This window comes from Phyllostomus hastatus, unplaced genomic scaffold, assembly GCF_019186645.2.
Source record: "Phyllostomus hastatus isolate PE091 unplaced genomic scaffold, TTU_PhHast_1.1 phas_scaffold_317, whole genome shotgun sequence".
Classification (NCBI taxonomy): Eukaryota; Metazoa; Chordata; class Mammalia; order Chiroptera; family Phyllostomidae; genus Phyllostomus; species Phyllostomus hastatus.
Window position 1 is genome coordinate 109,079 of NW_025334023.1, and position 16,375 is coordinate 125,453.

The window sequence follows — 16,375 nt, forward strand, 5'->3', positions numbered from 1 at the left end:
GAAAATTTTTCCTTCTATGTTATTATTCTTTTCAAAAAGTTTTTGCCATTTTTTTCTCTCGATATTGGAGCAAGATTGTATTGTTGCCTATGCCACCGTAAGCATGCTCTCCAAATCTTTAAATATTTCCTTTTCCTCCACAGCCTATATTCTTTCCAAGTCTCCACTTCTCTCCCTTTTTTCTCTTTCCTAGATGCCTCTCTTTGTACTTGTTTCCTGTTTCTCCTTTGGAATCATACAACAGGAGGTGTTTTATTACTATATTAATTATTATGTTATTATTATTTGTTTTGATTTGAAGTGTGAATGGTAAAAGCTGGTATGGACTTTTGATTTGAAGTGTGAATGGTAAAAGTGTGAACCAGAAAGCTGGTATGGACTTTTCTTCCTTTTTTATCCTCAGCCCTTCAATGCCCCTCTATCTTAATGAGAAAAAAAGGAAGCTTTCTGAAGGAGTACGCTCAACTTCCTATCTCTTTTCCTTAAAATATCCTGACATCTTCACCCATCCTATAGGTTTTCTCTTAGAGGAAAATTACAAGTAATATACACTTTTTACTTATTCCTCCCTACCCACTGATAATTTAAGCCTTTAGAATCTCCCTGCAATCTATTAAAATATCCTCTGAAAAATCAACAATAACCTCACCATCATTTAAGTAGAATACCTTTTTAAAAACCTCCATCCTCTATCATCTCTTTTTTGTAATCAACAGTGATGACTTGCCTTTAGAGATACTATAGACTACTATTCTCATCCTGTTTCTCTGATTCTACATTTTTTGTCTCTTTTCTAGTTCAAGTTTTATGTCCTACCCTCATTTAAAATAGCTTCTGGTGTTACGAACCGAGCTCTTGTCTTTCCTTTCCACACCATATCCAGTAGCAATTGTCTACATATTCATGGGAGATGCCCTGTATCTAAACCCTCACTTAAACCCAAGATCACTACATATAACATGCTCTAGATACTCTAAGAATTCTTTTTTAAGCTTACATTCAGAATGTTCCAAACTAAACTCAGTCTCCACAATATTTTTCCTCTCTCTTGTTACCTATTTTGGTCTACCTAATGTTATGCATATAATGGAGATGCCTATCCAGATGTGTCAAGGTACAAAAATTACAGTTTGACTTTGTAAAAATTAATTTCTTAATTCTGTGACTTCTAGTAAGAGAAGTAAATGTGATGTAGGACAATAATACAAACTCAGCAGTATATAGGGTTGAATTTCATCCTCCACTCTTACTTGCTCTATAACCACACATTTTTTGTGACACCATTTTCTTGCCTGCAATATGCTCCTTAGACAAGAATTCATCCCAGAGTGTTGTATGAGTAGAAAAGCATAATATGCATTAGGCACTGAAAGAGTCAGAAACATAGTCAATAAGTATTAACTATTTTAAGTTCTTTATGCATGTGATAAAAATATACTTGCCACACCATATTAACATATATAGACTCATTTTATTGTGGTTTGCAAGAAATGTGGTTGAATAAAAGTTCCCAGGGTGGAAGTAAAGGAGATTGCAGGTCAGTTATAGCAGAGACAGACCAATTTTTGCATGTCATGTTAATCCAAGCCCCAGAGGCATAGCTCACTCTGAAACCCTGAAGATTTCATTTCCTCATTATAAGCTAAAGATCAGAGGCTTTCCCTGCCCATTTCAGGTTTCTCTTTATTATTTGTGTTTCAGATCTGATACATACCATCCCCATGTCTACATCTAGCCCAGTCAAACCACTCTCATATTGGAAACACATATGTCTCCAGATACCTATCAAAACTAAACCTCAAAGCACCCTTTTCCAGAATTATTTGTTTTCCAGAGACCCTGCTTCTTCTCATGCATTTCTCAGTTCCAGACTTTAGATTTGCACACCACCATTTGCCTCTGGAGTACCTAAAGGATTTTATGTAGATTCAGGAAAGGCATCACTCTGGTAAAAAGTTACAAGTTCAAGGAGCTCAACATTTACTCGGTGCTTCCATTGAATTCCCTTGCAGGCTAGGCATTGTGGAATGAAATACCATCCCCAGCTAAATTATAAATACATCTGAAGGTACATGATATGCACCTGATACTAGTAGACAATTATGAAAAATAATGTGTAGTATCAACTCCCCATTTGTATGATGTAGATTCTGAATGCTTTACTGATTGAACTGGAGATTTTTTTTTCAGGGAGAAACACAAGAAAAAGGTTCCATCTGAGATGACCTCATTGAACCACTGAGTCCAACACTGAAGGACATAGTACCATAAAGGTAAATCACATGTTATCCATTAGCTAAAGAGACTCCCTCTAAAAGTCTGAATAAAATAGGGACTTCAGTTAATAACAATATTGGTTCAATGATTGTAACAAATATACAGCACAAATGTAGATATCAATAATTAAAGAGACTGGGTTCAGGGAACTCTCTATATTATTTTTCAATGTTTTTGTGAGCCTAATACTGTTCTAAAAACTATGTATTTAAAAATAAATAAATAAATAAATACCTTCTAAAGTCCCCTTCCTATAAATTATTAGCATTTTCTAAAGCCCTCCAGAAAAAGCTAATGTATCAGGTCCCCCAACTGTTTCCCATTTAATTTGCAGACCCATTCTGACTCTCTGGAACCAGGATGCTTAGGTGAGTGATCTGTCACTCTTCAGGAATCTTATTCTATATTGAAGGTTGATGAAGTCCAAGATTGTAAAGCCATGACAATTCTTTATAATAGCAGCCTCCAAAAGGCCACTTTCTTCCTGACGGGCTTCCAAGGTCTTGAAGATCTCCATGGCTGGATCTCTATTCCCTTCTGCTCCATCTATTTGACAGTTATTGTAGGAAACCTCACCATTCTCCATGTCATCCGTACTGATGCCACTCTCCATGAACCCATGTACTATTTCTTGGCCATGCTGGCCCTCACAGACTTGGGGCTTTGCCTTTCTACACTACCCACTGTGCTGGGCATCTTCTGGTTTGATGCCAGAGAGATTGGTATTCCTGCCTGCTTCACTCAGCTCTTCTTCATCCATACCTTGTCTCTAGTGGAGTCTTCGATCTTATTGTCCATGTCCATTGATCGCTATGTAGCCATCTGCAACCCCTTGCGTTACTCCACAGTCTTGACACCTACACGTATTGTCAAGATGGGGCTGAGCTCGGTGCTTAGAAGTGCCCTGCTCATCCTCCCCCTGCCATTCCTCCTGAAGCGCTTCCAGTACTGCCGCTCCCATGTGCTGGCCCATGCCTATTGTCTGCACCTGGAGATCATGAAGCTGGCCTGTTCTAGCATCATTGTCAATCACATTTATGGGCTCTTTGTTGTAGCCTGCACCGTAGGTGTGGACTCACTGCTTATCTTCCTCTCCTATGCCCTTATCCTCCATACAGTACTAAGCATTGCCTCCCGCCAGGAGCGACTTCGGGCCCTCAACACCTGCGTCTCCCATATGTGTGCAGTTCTACTCTTCTACATCCCCATGATTGGCTTGTCTCTTGTGCATCGCTTTGGTGAACATCTGCCCCACATTGTTCACCTCCTCATGTCTTATGTGTATCTGCTGGTACCGCCTCTCATGAACCCCATTGTCTACAGCATCAAGACCAAGCAAATCCGCCAACGCATTGCTAAGAAGTTTGAATTTTTTAAATCACTGAGGTGTTTTCAAAAGGGTTAAGTTAGGATAAAGGGAGGAAGTTTGTGGCATAAGTCTCATAGATAATTTTTGTTTCAGCAATGCTGTGGCAAAATGACAAACTCCAGGTATAAAAAAGAAAATTATCTACCTCTCTGTTCTTTGGTTTCCTCAAATGAAGAATGAGTATGTAAATAATTACAATACCTTTCATGCAGGGATGTCATTAAGGTTAAATGAAATAATTCATGCAAATCTTTAACAGTGCCTAACATATATCAATTCTCAACAAATATTTAGACTTTCTGCTGTTTAGTGTTTCTGAACTCTGGTTTACCACATATACTAACATTTGGGATTACTGATGCATCTTTATTGTAGTAATAGAAATAAAGAGACAAATAGATGTGAAAATAACATGAATGTTTGTAAGAACTAGACACTGCAGGTACCAGGTAAATATAGATGTGAACAACTTTACTCACACTATAAGTAGGATGTATGAGGGGAATGTTAACTATTTTCTTTCCAAGTCATCTATCTCCTTCATAATCTTCTACCAATTAATGATCATGAAAAAAATGCAATAACAAAAAAAATACTGAATTTTTTTAATTGCTCATTTTAGCTTCAGTTCTCTCAGTCCTATCCAATAACATTCCCTACAGATCAATGTTATTCTCCTTAGTTCTGTGTCTCCTCAAGAAACCATCTTTGTATACAAGATATTCCCTTATATCTTCTCTCTCTGCCTTTTCTCTCTCAACCTTCCTTCTTTTCTCCACTTTTTTCTTGACTAGAAGACATGGGTTTTTGTTTTATCTCTCCACACATCATATACCATTTTTTCCCTTAAGAAGCCTCACAGGTAAATCTAAAGCAGATGGGATTGTCTTTCCTGTAAAAGGATCAAACTTTATGGCCCTTATAATCAAAGCTGTTGAAATATTAATCCAGTCTCTCTGGTTTTTTAAGTATATGTTATTGACTATGCTATTACAGCTGCCCCATTTCTTTCTCCCCTTTATTTTTATCCCCCTCTGTCCTGCACACACCCTCCCATCAGCATTCTCCCCCTTAGTTCATGTCCATGAGTCTTACATATAAGTTCTTTGGCTTCTCCATTTCCTATACTATTCTTAATCTCTCCATGTCTATCTTGTGCCTACTAATTATGCTTCTTATTCCCTGTAGGTACAGGGAATTCCTCCATTTTACTCCCTGCTGCACTGCTGATAACCCTCCATGTGATCTCTATTTCTGTGAACCTGTTTCTGTTCTAGTTGTTTGTTTTTTGTGTTTTTTGTTTACATTCAGTTGTTGATAGTTGCAAGTTCATTGTCATTTTACTGTTTATAATTTTGATCTTGTTTTTCTTAGATAAGTCACTTTAACATTTTATATAATAAAGGCTTGGTGATGATAAACTCCTTTAATTTGACCTTATCTGGGAAGCACTTTATCTGCCCCTCCATTCTAAATCATAGTTTTGCTGGATAATCTTGCAGAGGATTATGAGCCTCTGGGACAACATTAAACATTCCAACATCCAAATCATAAGGGTTCCAGAAGAAGAAAAGGAAGACCAAGAAATTGAAAACTTATTTGAACAAATAATGAAGGAAAACTTCCCCTGATGTGGACACTGGCCCACAGTGTCTGGGGTGGATGAGATATGAGACAGATTCACACGGACTATTGAGTCTTGTAGAGGAAAGGGAAGGCATGGCTTCTCTCTCAAAGGGAGAGCAAGCCTCAAAGCACCTCAGCCATTCTCTCAAGACAAGAGTGCCCCAGACCCTTGCCTTGAGAGGCTTTTATTGTCTTCAATTTGCATAGGAATACAGTGTGTATATGTAAAGCTCATTAATCTTTATCAGACAGTAAGGATAAAACAATAGATAACACACAAAGAATTCTGGAGGCCTATTTTGAGTCAGGGTCAGATAGCTAAATAGCCATAAAACTTTGGGGAACAAACTCACTTCCTGTTTGGACCCTTATCATTTAATTGAGAGCATTCTAAACAAAGCAGGTTTCACAGGATTTTACATATTCTTTCTTAGGCTTGATCACCCTAAGGAACCTGATCTTTCCAGCACAAGGCAACACCCACCACTGGCATTGTTTCAGGCTTAAGTCAGGTAGGGGAAGTAAGGCATCCAAGAGATTAGGAGACTTCTTGCAGAGATAATGAGGACTCAGGCTATGTCAAAGCCAAGGGGCAAGAGTCCATCACCCCTTTTCTGTAGCTCCCAAGTCCTTCCCTGGGGGCCCCATGATCATGCCTGTCTTAGGTCATGCCTCCCTTGAGGAATCTTACCTGTCATTGGCTAACCATTCAAGCACTGGGGGCCAGGCAGGGTGAATTAAAAGGAGCAGAGGCAGGATCCTCACCAGGGAGGTAAGTTTTGTCTCCTTAATGGCTTATGGTCTGAAGGTCACTCACTCAGCCTTAGCCATGGGGGTGGGGGGTTACAGCTCCTGAAATCAGGCAAGGCAGTTCTGAACATCCCCAATCTGCTGAAGCAAATAGACTTCCAGGAAGCCCAGGAAGCTCAGAGTCCCAAAGATATTCAAACCAAGAAGGAACACATGAAGACACATCATAATTAAATTACCCAAGATTAAAGATAAGAAGAGAATCTTAAAAGCAACAAGAGAAAAGGAGAGGGTTATCTACAAAGGAGTTCCCATAAGACTATCAATTGACTTCTCAAAAGAAACCTTGCAAGCAAGAAGGGGCTAGAAAGAAGTATTCAAAGTCATGGAAGACAAGGACCTACATCCAAGATTACTCTATCCAGCAAAGCTATCATTTAGAATGGAAGGGCAGTCTCTCTTTTTTTTTATCTCTATATATCTTTGTCTGTCTTTCTTTTCCTCCATAACATCTGAGATTTGAACCAATTTTCTGCCAAAACACATCTAATACTACCTGTTTCTTTCCAGTGCTTGGACTCAGAGATTGTAAAGAGATACTACTTGTGAATAAAAGGAGTATTATTTATATCATAAAATATTTGTTAAATAGATGAAAAAATGATAGAAAGTATAGGTAAACAAATGTTATGAACTAAATAATGGCTCTCCCAAAAGGGTTGAAGTTACAACCCTCAGCAATTTAAAATGTGTTTGGAGGTAAGATCTTTAAAAATACGATTAAGTTAAAATGAAGGTGATTAAGTTAGAATGAAGCTGTTAGGGTGGGCCTAAATTCAATACAGCTAGTGTCCTTGTACAAAGAAAAGATACCAATGATACTGATACCTAGAGGAAAGACCGTATAAGGACCTAGTGACAAGGTGGCCACCTGCAAGCAAAGGATAAAGGCCTAAGAACAGACCAAGCCTGCTGACACCTTGACCTTGGACTTCCAGCTACAGAACTGTGAGAAAATACATTTCTGTTGTTAAAGCCACTCTGTGGTGGTTTTGTTGCTGCTGTCCTAGAAATCCGATACAAGAGATTTTATATTTTGTAATAAATTTCAGGCTAAAAGTGGAGATGCCTTTTTAATTATAGAGAAAATAGAAAATTCTGAAATTAGAATTGAAAATAAATCATAAAAAGGGGGTATATGAAAATTCCTAAACCTTTGTTGTTGTTAAAAATGCCAGTTTTGGTTCTGTAAGGATGAGGCCCAAAGATCTGAATGTTAACAAACATCCCAGGTGATTCTGATCCTAATTATCTGGGAACTACAATTTGAAAAATACTGCTTCATAATACTCAAATAGGTATACATGCTCAACCAGAGATTAATAAAGTGTGACCACAAGAGGATGCCCACCACATTTCAAAGTTTCCAGTCAAGTCAATGAATTGGAATAATCTCTTGTGATTGGATTGAGGATTCTAGGGCAACAATCCCCAGCCTTTCTGGCACCAGGGACTGGCATCATGGAAGACAATTTTTCTACAGCCCAGGGTGGAGGGGATGGTTTCAGGATGTGTCAAGCACATTTTATTCAAACTTACCTCCTGGTTCCTAACAGGCCCTGATTGGTACTGGTTTACAGTCTGGAGGTTGAGGACCCCTATTCTAGGGCATTCCTTACTATTTATACCTTTATATTCCCAAAAAGAATCCAATAAGCTAGATACTAATTACCTGGGTAATGGTAACACTGAAATGGTCCTTAATTCTTCTGTCTAAAATTTCTTCTCCATCAGGTTTCAGAGGCCAAAAATAGATAATTAACTCTTCATATCCCTGTATTAACATATAAAATTCCTTCTTGGATTTAACTACTCTTTGCAGGGGCTTATGTTGCCCACAAGTTATAAGAATAGGCTAGTTTCTCTAATTTTCCTCTTGATGTCTAGAAACATAGGGTTAAGTTTTGAGTAGATCAGAGACAGGAAGAAGAAATGGAGTCTCTGAGTGTAGGCAGGGGTCAAGAGCACATAGGGTTGCACAGGATACCAAGAATAAGCATCCATACAATCACGATATTCCAAGAACTTGGCCTGACTTCTTGCTTCCTCTTTGGTGATAAGAAGGGCATTAAAAGAAGGGCATTAATCAAAAAAATCTTTTAAATATATATATATATATGGAAACATGTATATATATGTATATATACATATATATGTATCATATATGTATACATATACATATGTGTGTATATGTATATATATATCATGTACACTGTCACATACAATGTGCATAAATTATACAGTTATGATACATTACACATAAAGAACTATTAACATCACCCACTCTGCTTTTCTGAATTGGTGGAGGTTATTTAAAACCTTCTCCAGATCTTTCAGATATAACTGCACACATAATATCCTCTGGGCTCCCCTTCTAAACATTTCACAAGGTCATTCTCTTCTTCTCTCTTTTCCCTATTCCCAAGGTCTGAGATAATGAAGTTGAGGAAGACAGTCAGATTGGGGAATTGATTAAAGATCCTTAAAAGGTTCTCAATGGGAACTCCAGGCAGTTGCATAAAAATCAGGTAATTAAGCATTCACCCTCTGTCCTTTATAACCCCAGAGTCTCTAGCTTTTGCCATCCTTCTTCCCTATGTAAGGTCTGGAGCCTCTGGACCCAGACTTGGTGTGTGAAGGGTCAATATAGTGGGCAGGTATTTGGTGCTGAGTGGTGGAACCAAGAAGAAGTCCCAGAGGTCTCAGCCAGAGATTTGGAGACAGAGAAAAATACAGAAAGAAGTTTGAAGCACAAGAAAGCCTATAGAGGTTGCCTGCCCAAAATGGAGACTGCTATGGTCAGACAGAACAGACTTCATGGGATTCCAGGTCTGGTTTTAGCACTGGCTAAGAAAGGAGACAACAGCCTTCTCACATCTGTTCACTGCTTAGCTTTGTTAACCTAAATGTTTCCAAAATTTCAGAATGTGCCTTTGAGTTCCAGCTCTGTCACTGATGGCTGCATGACATTAGGCACGCGATCAAATTTTCTAAGGCTGTCTCTCCTTGTTTGCAAATTGAGGTAATAATATTAACTTCCAAAGCTTTTCTAAGGTCTCATGCTATTTCTTTTGCAATGTTCCCAGTATATTGTCTGATAAATAGTGAATGTTCATTAGATATTATAGTTTTTCCTCACCACCCTACTTTATTTTCAGGTCAAAAATATTCTCTGCCTTAGTATTTATGAGTTATATTATTAACCACTGTGTATTTTGCCTGTCCCTACTAAGTCCTTGATTTGTAGGGCTGCTAGTAGACAGTGAATTGTCATCAGTGTGAGAAGAAAATGTAATCATTTTTTAGTGCCTGGAATCTAGAGAAAAATTAGATCTCAGTTCAAATCCCATTTTGGCCTGACTGTGATGTAAGAAATGTTCATTTTCTCTAAGCCTCTGTGTTCTCATCTAAAATATCATAGTATTAAGAGAACTTTATTCATAGAATTATTTTAAGTAGATAAAACATGGACCAAGTTAGCAACAGTTAGATAAACAAAACTTAACTCTTATTCATATATTTTAAAAAATTGCTCAGCACATACTGTATACCAGTGCACATTCTAAAACACTGTCTTTATAGAAATGAACAAAGCAAAGCCCCTGTGCACTTTGAGCTCATACTCTACTGGGAATATAAATTGTGAGTAAGATGATCACTGTTCTAGAAACCAGGAGGCTCTAATAAGAATGTAGCCTCTGCCTTGTGAATGTCCCCTCCTGAGCATTTTTCTTCATGAGAAGAAGAAATTTCTTCTGAAGAAGAATGAGCCCTACCAGCATCATTGCCTTTTGTTCTGTGGACTTCCATGGACTCTGCATTGATTGGCACTGTGCCCATCCTTAGTCTTTTCTCCCACACATTCACATCAGTTGATTACTAGACTTCTAGGGAAAGCCAATTACTGAGTGACATAAAAATCAGAGCTTTGATTTCTTACTCCAGCCATCAAGAATAACTTTGTAGACAGCCATTTGCATATTCTCCAGTTCTCTTTGGAATTCTGTGAGCTGAGTAGCACTTATGCTCTATCTGAATTAAGCTAGACTTCAATAGCAGGAAGAACGGAAAAAAGGTGTGTGAAGAATTTGTCAGTGTTTAAGATTAACAATCATATGTGGTTGAGAAAGAAAAAGAAAGAGAAAGAAGAAAGAAAGAAAGAAAGAAAGAGAAAGAAAGAGAGAGAGAAAGAAAGAAGAAGGAAGGAAGGAAGGAAGGAAGGAAGGAAGGAAGGAAAGAGAGAGAGAGAGAGAGAGAGAGAGAGAGAGAGAGAGAGAAAGAAAGAAAGAAAGAAAGAAAGAAAGAAAGAAAGAAAGAAAGAAAGAAAGAAAGAAAAGAAAGAGAAAAAGGAAGGAAGGAAGGAAGGAAGGGGAATAGCAAAGGAAGTAAAGTGAAGAGAAAGGAAGAGAAGTTAAAAGAAAGTTTAAAATGTTAGTGAGAGCCCTGGCAGAAAAGATACATGTGAGGAGAAATTAGTTAAAGGTCTTCTCATAAGGAGTAAGCAAAGTTAAGTATCATCAACAGGAATAGTAAAGATGCTCAAAACTCTTAGTCTGAAGGAGCAAAAAGAAAAAAATTTAAGGAAAGTAATTTTTTAAAAAATGATCAGAGGGTGCTAGGGTCCAAAAAAGAAATGACTTTTGGAGGAGCTGTACAGTTCTAATCATTTTTTTAAAACTTCCTTTCCAGGCACAATCACTAGCTTTTTCTCAATTCATTTCTTTCAGGAATTTGAAGGGAATTCAACACCCCCTTTCCTCCATACACAATGACATTGGGACCCCTGGAAAACAACAGTAGTATTGCTTCCTCCTTCCTGCTGAGTGGCATTCCTGGGCTGGAACACATGCACATCGGGATCTCCATCCCATTATGTCTCATATATCTGGTTTCCATCCTGGGCAACTGCACAATTGTTTTTATCATTAAAACAGAGCCTTCACTCCATGAACCAATGTACCTCTTCCTGTCCATGCTGGCTGTGACTGACCTAGGTCTGTCTCTTTGCACACTTCCTACAGTGCTGGGCATATTTTGGATTGGGGCACGAAATATTGGTCACGAGGCTTGTTTTGCCCAACTCTTTTTCATTCATTGTTTGTCTTTCCTGGAGTCCTCTGTGCTACTGTCCATGGCCTTTGACCGCTTCGTGGCCATCTGTCACCCCTTGCGCTATGCTTCCATTCTCACCAATACAGTCATTGGCAGAATTGGCCTAGCGTCCCTGGGCCGCAGTGTAGCACTCATTTTCCCATTGCCTTTTATGCTCAGAAGATTCCCTTACTGTGGCTCACTGGTCCTCTCGCATTCCTATTGTCTCCATCAAGAGGTGATGAAATTGGCCTGTGCAGATATCAAAGCCAACAACATCTATGGCATGTTTGTTATTGTTTCCACAGTGGGTGTAGACTCACTGCTCATTCTCTTCTCCTATGCCCTGATTCTGCGTACCGTGCTGTCCATTGCATCCAAGGTGGAGAGATTCAAAGCTCTCAACACCTGTGTTTCCCACATCTGTGCTGTGCTTCTCTTCTACTCTCCCATGATTGGCTTGTCCATCATCCATCGCTTTGGGAAGCGGGCACCTCATCTGGTCCAAGTTATCATGGGCTTTGTATATCTTTTATTCCCTCCCCTAATGAACCCTATCATTTACAGTGTGAAGACAAAACAGATCCGAGATCGTGTGACCCATGTCTTTTGTTAGTAGCTGGATCTAGTCTTGGAGGCAATATTTCCTTAAATGTACCATTACTCCCCTATCCTTATAATATCAATTGTACATAAAATGAAGGAGGTTGCTAGTTATGTACTCAACAAATATATACAGGAAATTGTATTATTCATAGTAAATACAAGTTGATATAGGAACAAAAATACACTGTCCTGTAGCAGGGGGAAGAGAGTGTCAAGAAAGATTCTCTGAATTGACAGCCTTAAGGGGCATATAGGAGTTAGGAAATCAAAGTAAGAAATTATGGTCCAAAGCAACAGCATGTGCAAAGCTGAAGCAGAAGTGTGAGAGAAGAAATACATTAAGAGAAATATCTGAAGTTATTCTTGTCATAATCATTGATCTCTTGCATATCAAGAAAGAGTAGAGAACATGGGTTGACGGTGGGGAACAAAGTGGAAATAGGTTGAGACACTACTTATATCAAAAAGATCATGAGTCAATGAACCAAAAAGAGATAATTTCTTATACCCACTTTGTATTATAATTGTACCTCCACATTGCCTGAGATTAAAAAAAAAAGTATCTGTAAGGTAAGCAGACCTAGATAAGATGCTGTCAAGAAAAGCTTTAGGTCCTGGCTAAATAGCTTAGTTGAAGCATTTGCCCAATAGGCCAAGGCTGCAGATTTAATACTTGGTCAGGGAATACACAAAAATCAAACAATGAACGTATAAGTGGAAAATGAATTGATCTCTCTCTCTCTCTCTCTCTCTCTCTCTCTCTCTCTCTCTCCCCCTCTAAAAATCAATGAATAAAATAAATAAACGAAATAAGAAAAACTTTGAAAAATCTAGAGGGAGGTATGATACTGTCATATTACTGCATAGTTTTAGTTCAGGATCAAGAAAGTGAGTTGCAGAGGGCCAAAGACAAAATCTTCCACTCTGAGGGTTATGCAGAGCCAGGCTTCACAAGAAATTGGTATCTTCCCAGGCTATCTAACACACTTGACATTTAACTCTTGGCAGATCATGTACCCACCCCGCCACTAGTGCTTCACTCTGTCTGTTTCTGCAATGATGGGTACATGTAACCCTTGGGTGTCATTGTATGAAAGATCCTGTGTCACTTGTACAGAGAAAATAAAATAAAGTGAAAAACATATGTGAGTGTCACGGGTGCTTTATGTCTTATGTGTCTATACACACAAAAACCTCAGAAAAACCATAAAGCCACTGTATAGTTGTGCATAAAAATTTATAGCTGGAATCTATATCTAGACTGTGTACTTGCACTTTTTGTCCTCATATGAAAGTCATGTTCTCATATCTTATAATGAATTAAAGAGTTATTGTGATACACTAGAAAGTGTATCATACTTGGTGTCAGATTTAGAAAGTTCTGCTTTCTAACTCTGTGGCTTAAGAAAATTATTTTCCTTATATAAGCTCTATTTTCTTTTTTTAAAACTTACCAATATCTATCCTACAATGCTGTTTACAAAATTTAAATATATGATATATTGCCATAGCCAGGTGGCTCAGTTGGTTGGCACATTGTCCCAAACACCAAAAGGTTGGAGGTTTGATTTCTGGTCAGGTCACACATCTAGGTCAAGGGTTCAGTACCCCATTAGTGGTGCACATGGGAGGCAATCAATTGCTCAATGTTTCTCACAATCGATGTCTCTTTCTCCCTTCCTCTCTCTCTAATATCAATAAACATATTAAAATGAATAAACGTATGATATATATAAAAGTTTCAAAGAAAAATCTTAGCATGTTTTTCATCTCACAATAAATGTACTTTCATTCCTAAAATAAAACCTAATTCCACAGAGTAAAACATGTTACTGAGAGTGTGTGATTAATAAAAGAGGAATCCCTGAAACAACCCCAAGTTTAAGAAGACCCATGGATACTTTTCCAGACACCAACAATAACCACATGCATTATTTCATTTATTTATTTCTTCTTATAGCATGTGCAGAATGGATACTTTCTGCTCCAGGTATTGCTCTATACAAGGAATAGGTCCTGTTCATTTTCTCCTATGTAAGTAGCATGGCTTTGCTTACAGGCACTTCTAGACAGAGAGAAAAACAAATTCAGAGACTCTCAAACAAAGTATTAGACCTTCCAACCCAATAGAATTAAATCTGAATTATTGTGTTCTAACTCAAGTGCATGGCACTATTATATATCTAGTTGTTGATCTCTGACTTTCTCCATTCTCTTCCATGTTCACCAAGCTCAATGCAATAGCTTTCTTCCTGTTTCTTTTAGTTATCTCTTATTCTTCCCACCTCATTATTAATAGTTTCTTTTTTTAATTTGAGACATAGAGAAAGAGATTTGTTGCTCCACTTAATTATGCATTTATTGGTTGATTCTTCTATGTGCCCTGAATGTGAATCAAACCCACAAACTTGGCATATCAGGATGACACTCTAACCAACTAAGCTACTCTGCCAGTGTTTCCCAATACATTAGAAAATACAAATCTGCTTTGTCATTCTACTTATAACTTCAATAGCCTACTGTTGTTATTTTAAAAAATTAAAGATGTTTTATAGAGCCCTATAGGTTTTGCCCTTCTCTTATTTACCAGATGCTCTTGCATCATTATATTTTCCTCCCTTTTTACTCCAAAGGAGAAATGGAAGAATGGATGGAATGAATAGAAGGATAAAGAATTTACAAATTTATAGAATTGAGATAAACTCTAGATATAGTAGTGGAAAGAATAAAAAGTGTGACAGAAGATGAGACCATGAGTGAGGCAAAAAGCTAATAAGATGTATGAGCCACACTAAAGAAGAGAAACTATACCTTCATGGTAATGGGAAGCCAATGAAGTATTTAGGTAGGAAAGTAAAATAGTCACGTTTACATTTTAAGATATTCACTCTGTCTATAATATAGAGAATTGATTAGAGAAGAGATGAAAAGAATTAATAAGGAAGAGACAATAGGAAAATGTTATAGCCATCCAGGTAAGAAATCATTATAACAAGTACCATGATAGAATAAGTGGGAAAAAAAGTGAATAGTATCAGTAGATATTTGGTTGAAACAGTTTTTTTCATGACTTACCTATTTATAGGATATACAGACTGAATAAGAGGAAAGAATGAACAAAGATTACTCCCTGATTTCAGTCTTGAGGAATTAAGTGTATGAGAGTACTGTTTAGTAGGTTAAAGAATACTTTATAAGGAACAGGTTTAAAGGAAGGAATTAATTGCATTTTGAAGATATTGAGAGGCAGACAGTTGTGTATCACGGAGAGCACAGAGTGGTTAGGAACTCAGGCTCTGCAATAGGGTCAACTAACGGCATCTCCCAGGATCCAGATCCCATCACTTACTACCTGTGTGTCCCAGGAAACACTTTTTACCTCTGTGAACTTCTACTTCTTCATCTGTCAAATGGGTATAAGTAATAACACTTTCTTAATTTTAATATAGGAATAAATGTGATAATGCACTACATATTGTATAAAGCCTTTGGTGCAATATGTGGTACTTAATAAATGGACAATAATTACGAGATATGATTATTACTATTCTTACTAAAAAGTGGAGTCAATAAGGCATTGTATCTATGAACCTACAGCTTGCAAGAGAAGGCCAAGGTATAGGAATGAATTCATGACCTGTGCTATTAAATCGAAAGTAAGGGAGACTTTCACTCTCTCACAGAAAGCCTAAAAGTAGAGTGACAAACATGAATCCCTCACAGGCTGTGCAGTCAGGTAAATGAGTGAAGTCAAATGGTAGAAGACAAATAAGAGCTGGGCTGTGATCTGTGGCGAACTCTAACAAAAGGGACACAGCTACTCAGCTCTAGAATGTGGGATTGTTATTACTAAATGTACTGATGTTTTTCTTTTTTTAAATATTTTTCAAAGATTGAATTGAATCTTTATGAGTGCTTTGTTAGAATGCCTGCAATCTGAGAAGACAAGTTATGTACCCTATAAAAACCATCTTAATGTCTCATCTGAAACCTACATTTTTATGAGAAGGGTAGATGAGGGGTTTGGGAAAAAAGGTTAATTGGATAATAGTTGTGGTCTGGCAGGTGATTTTCCTAGAATTTCTTTTATCTGTTGATCAACACTTCTTTTTTTAATTACTTTATTGTTACTCAATTACAGTTGTCTGCATTTTCTCCCCACCATTTCCCCCCACTCCACCCAAACCCACCTCCCTCCCCTGCTTCCACCCTCCCCCTTGGTTTTGTCCATGTGTCCCTTATAGTAGTTCCTGAAAACCCTTCTCCCCATTGTCTTCTCCCCTCTCCCCTCTGGCCACTGTCAGATTGTTCCTAATTTCAATGTCTCTGGTCATATTTTGGGTTTTTTTTCTTTTGTTGATTATGTTCCAGTTAAAGGTGAGATCATATGGTATTTATCCCTCACCACCTGGCTTATTTCACTTAGCATAATGCTCTCCAGTTCCATCCATGCTGTCTCAAAGGATAGGAGCTTCTTCTTTCTCTCTGCTGTGGAGAATTCCGTTGTGTAAATGTACCATAGTTTTTTGATCAACACTTCTTTATTTGCATCTCAGGAGTTCCCTCTCTAGAACAAAATGGCTCAGATACCATCTC

General features: G+C 37.8%; 2 protein-coding genes across 2 annotated transcripts; both read left to right on the plus strand.

Moving 5' to 3' along the window:
* The first annotated feature begins 2,716 nt into the window (after positions 1–2,716).
* On the plus strand, positions 2,717–3,682 carry LOC123805546 (olfactory receptor 51G1). Its single transcript, XM_045818188.1, has one exon. It carries the CDS (start codon positions 2,717–2,719, stop codon positions 3,680–3,682), a length of 966 nt encoding a protein of 321 aa, XP_045674144.1.
* A 7,168-nt stretch (positions 3,683–10,850) lies between these two features.
* Positions 10,851–11,789, plus strand: LOC123805525 (olfactory receptor 51G2). Its single transcript, XM_045818157.1, has one exon. The coding sequence runs from the start codon at positions 10,851–10,853 to the stop codon at positions 11,787–11,789; it is 939 nt and encodes a 312-aa protein (XP_045674113.1).
* The last annotated feature ends 4,586 nt before the right edge of the window (positions 11,790–16,375 follow it).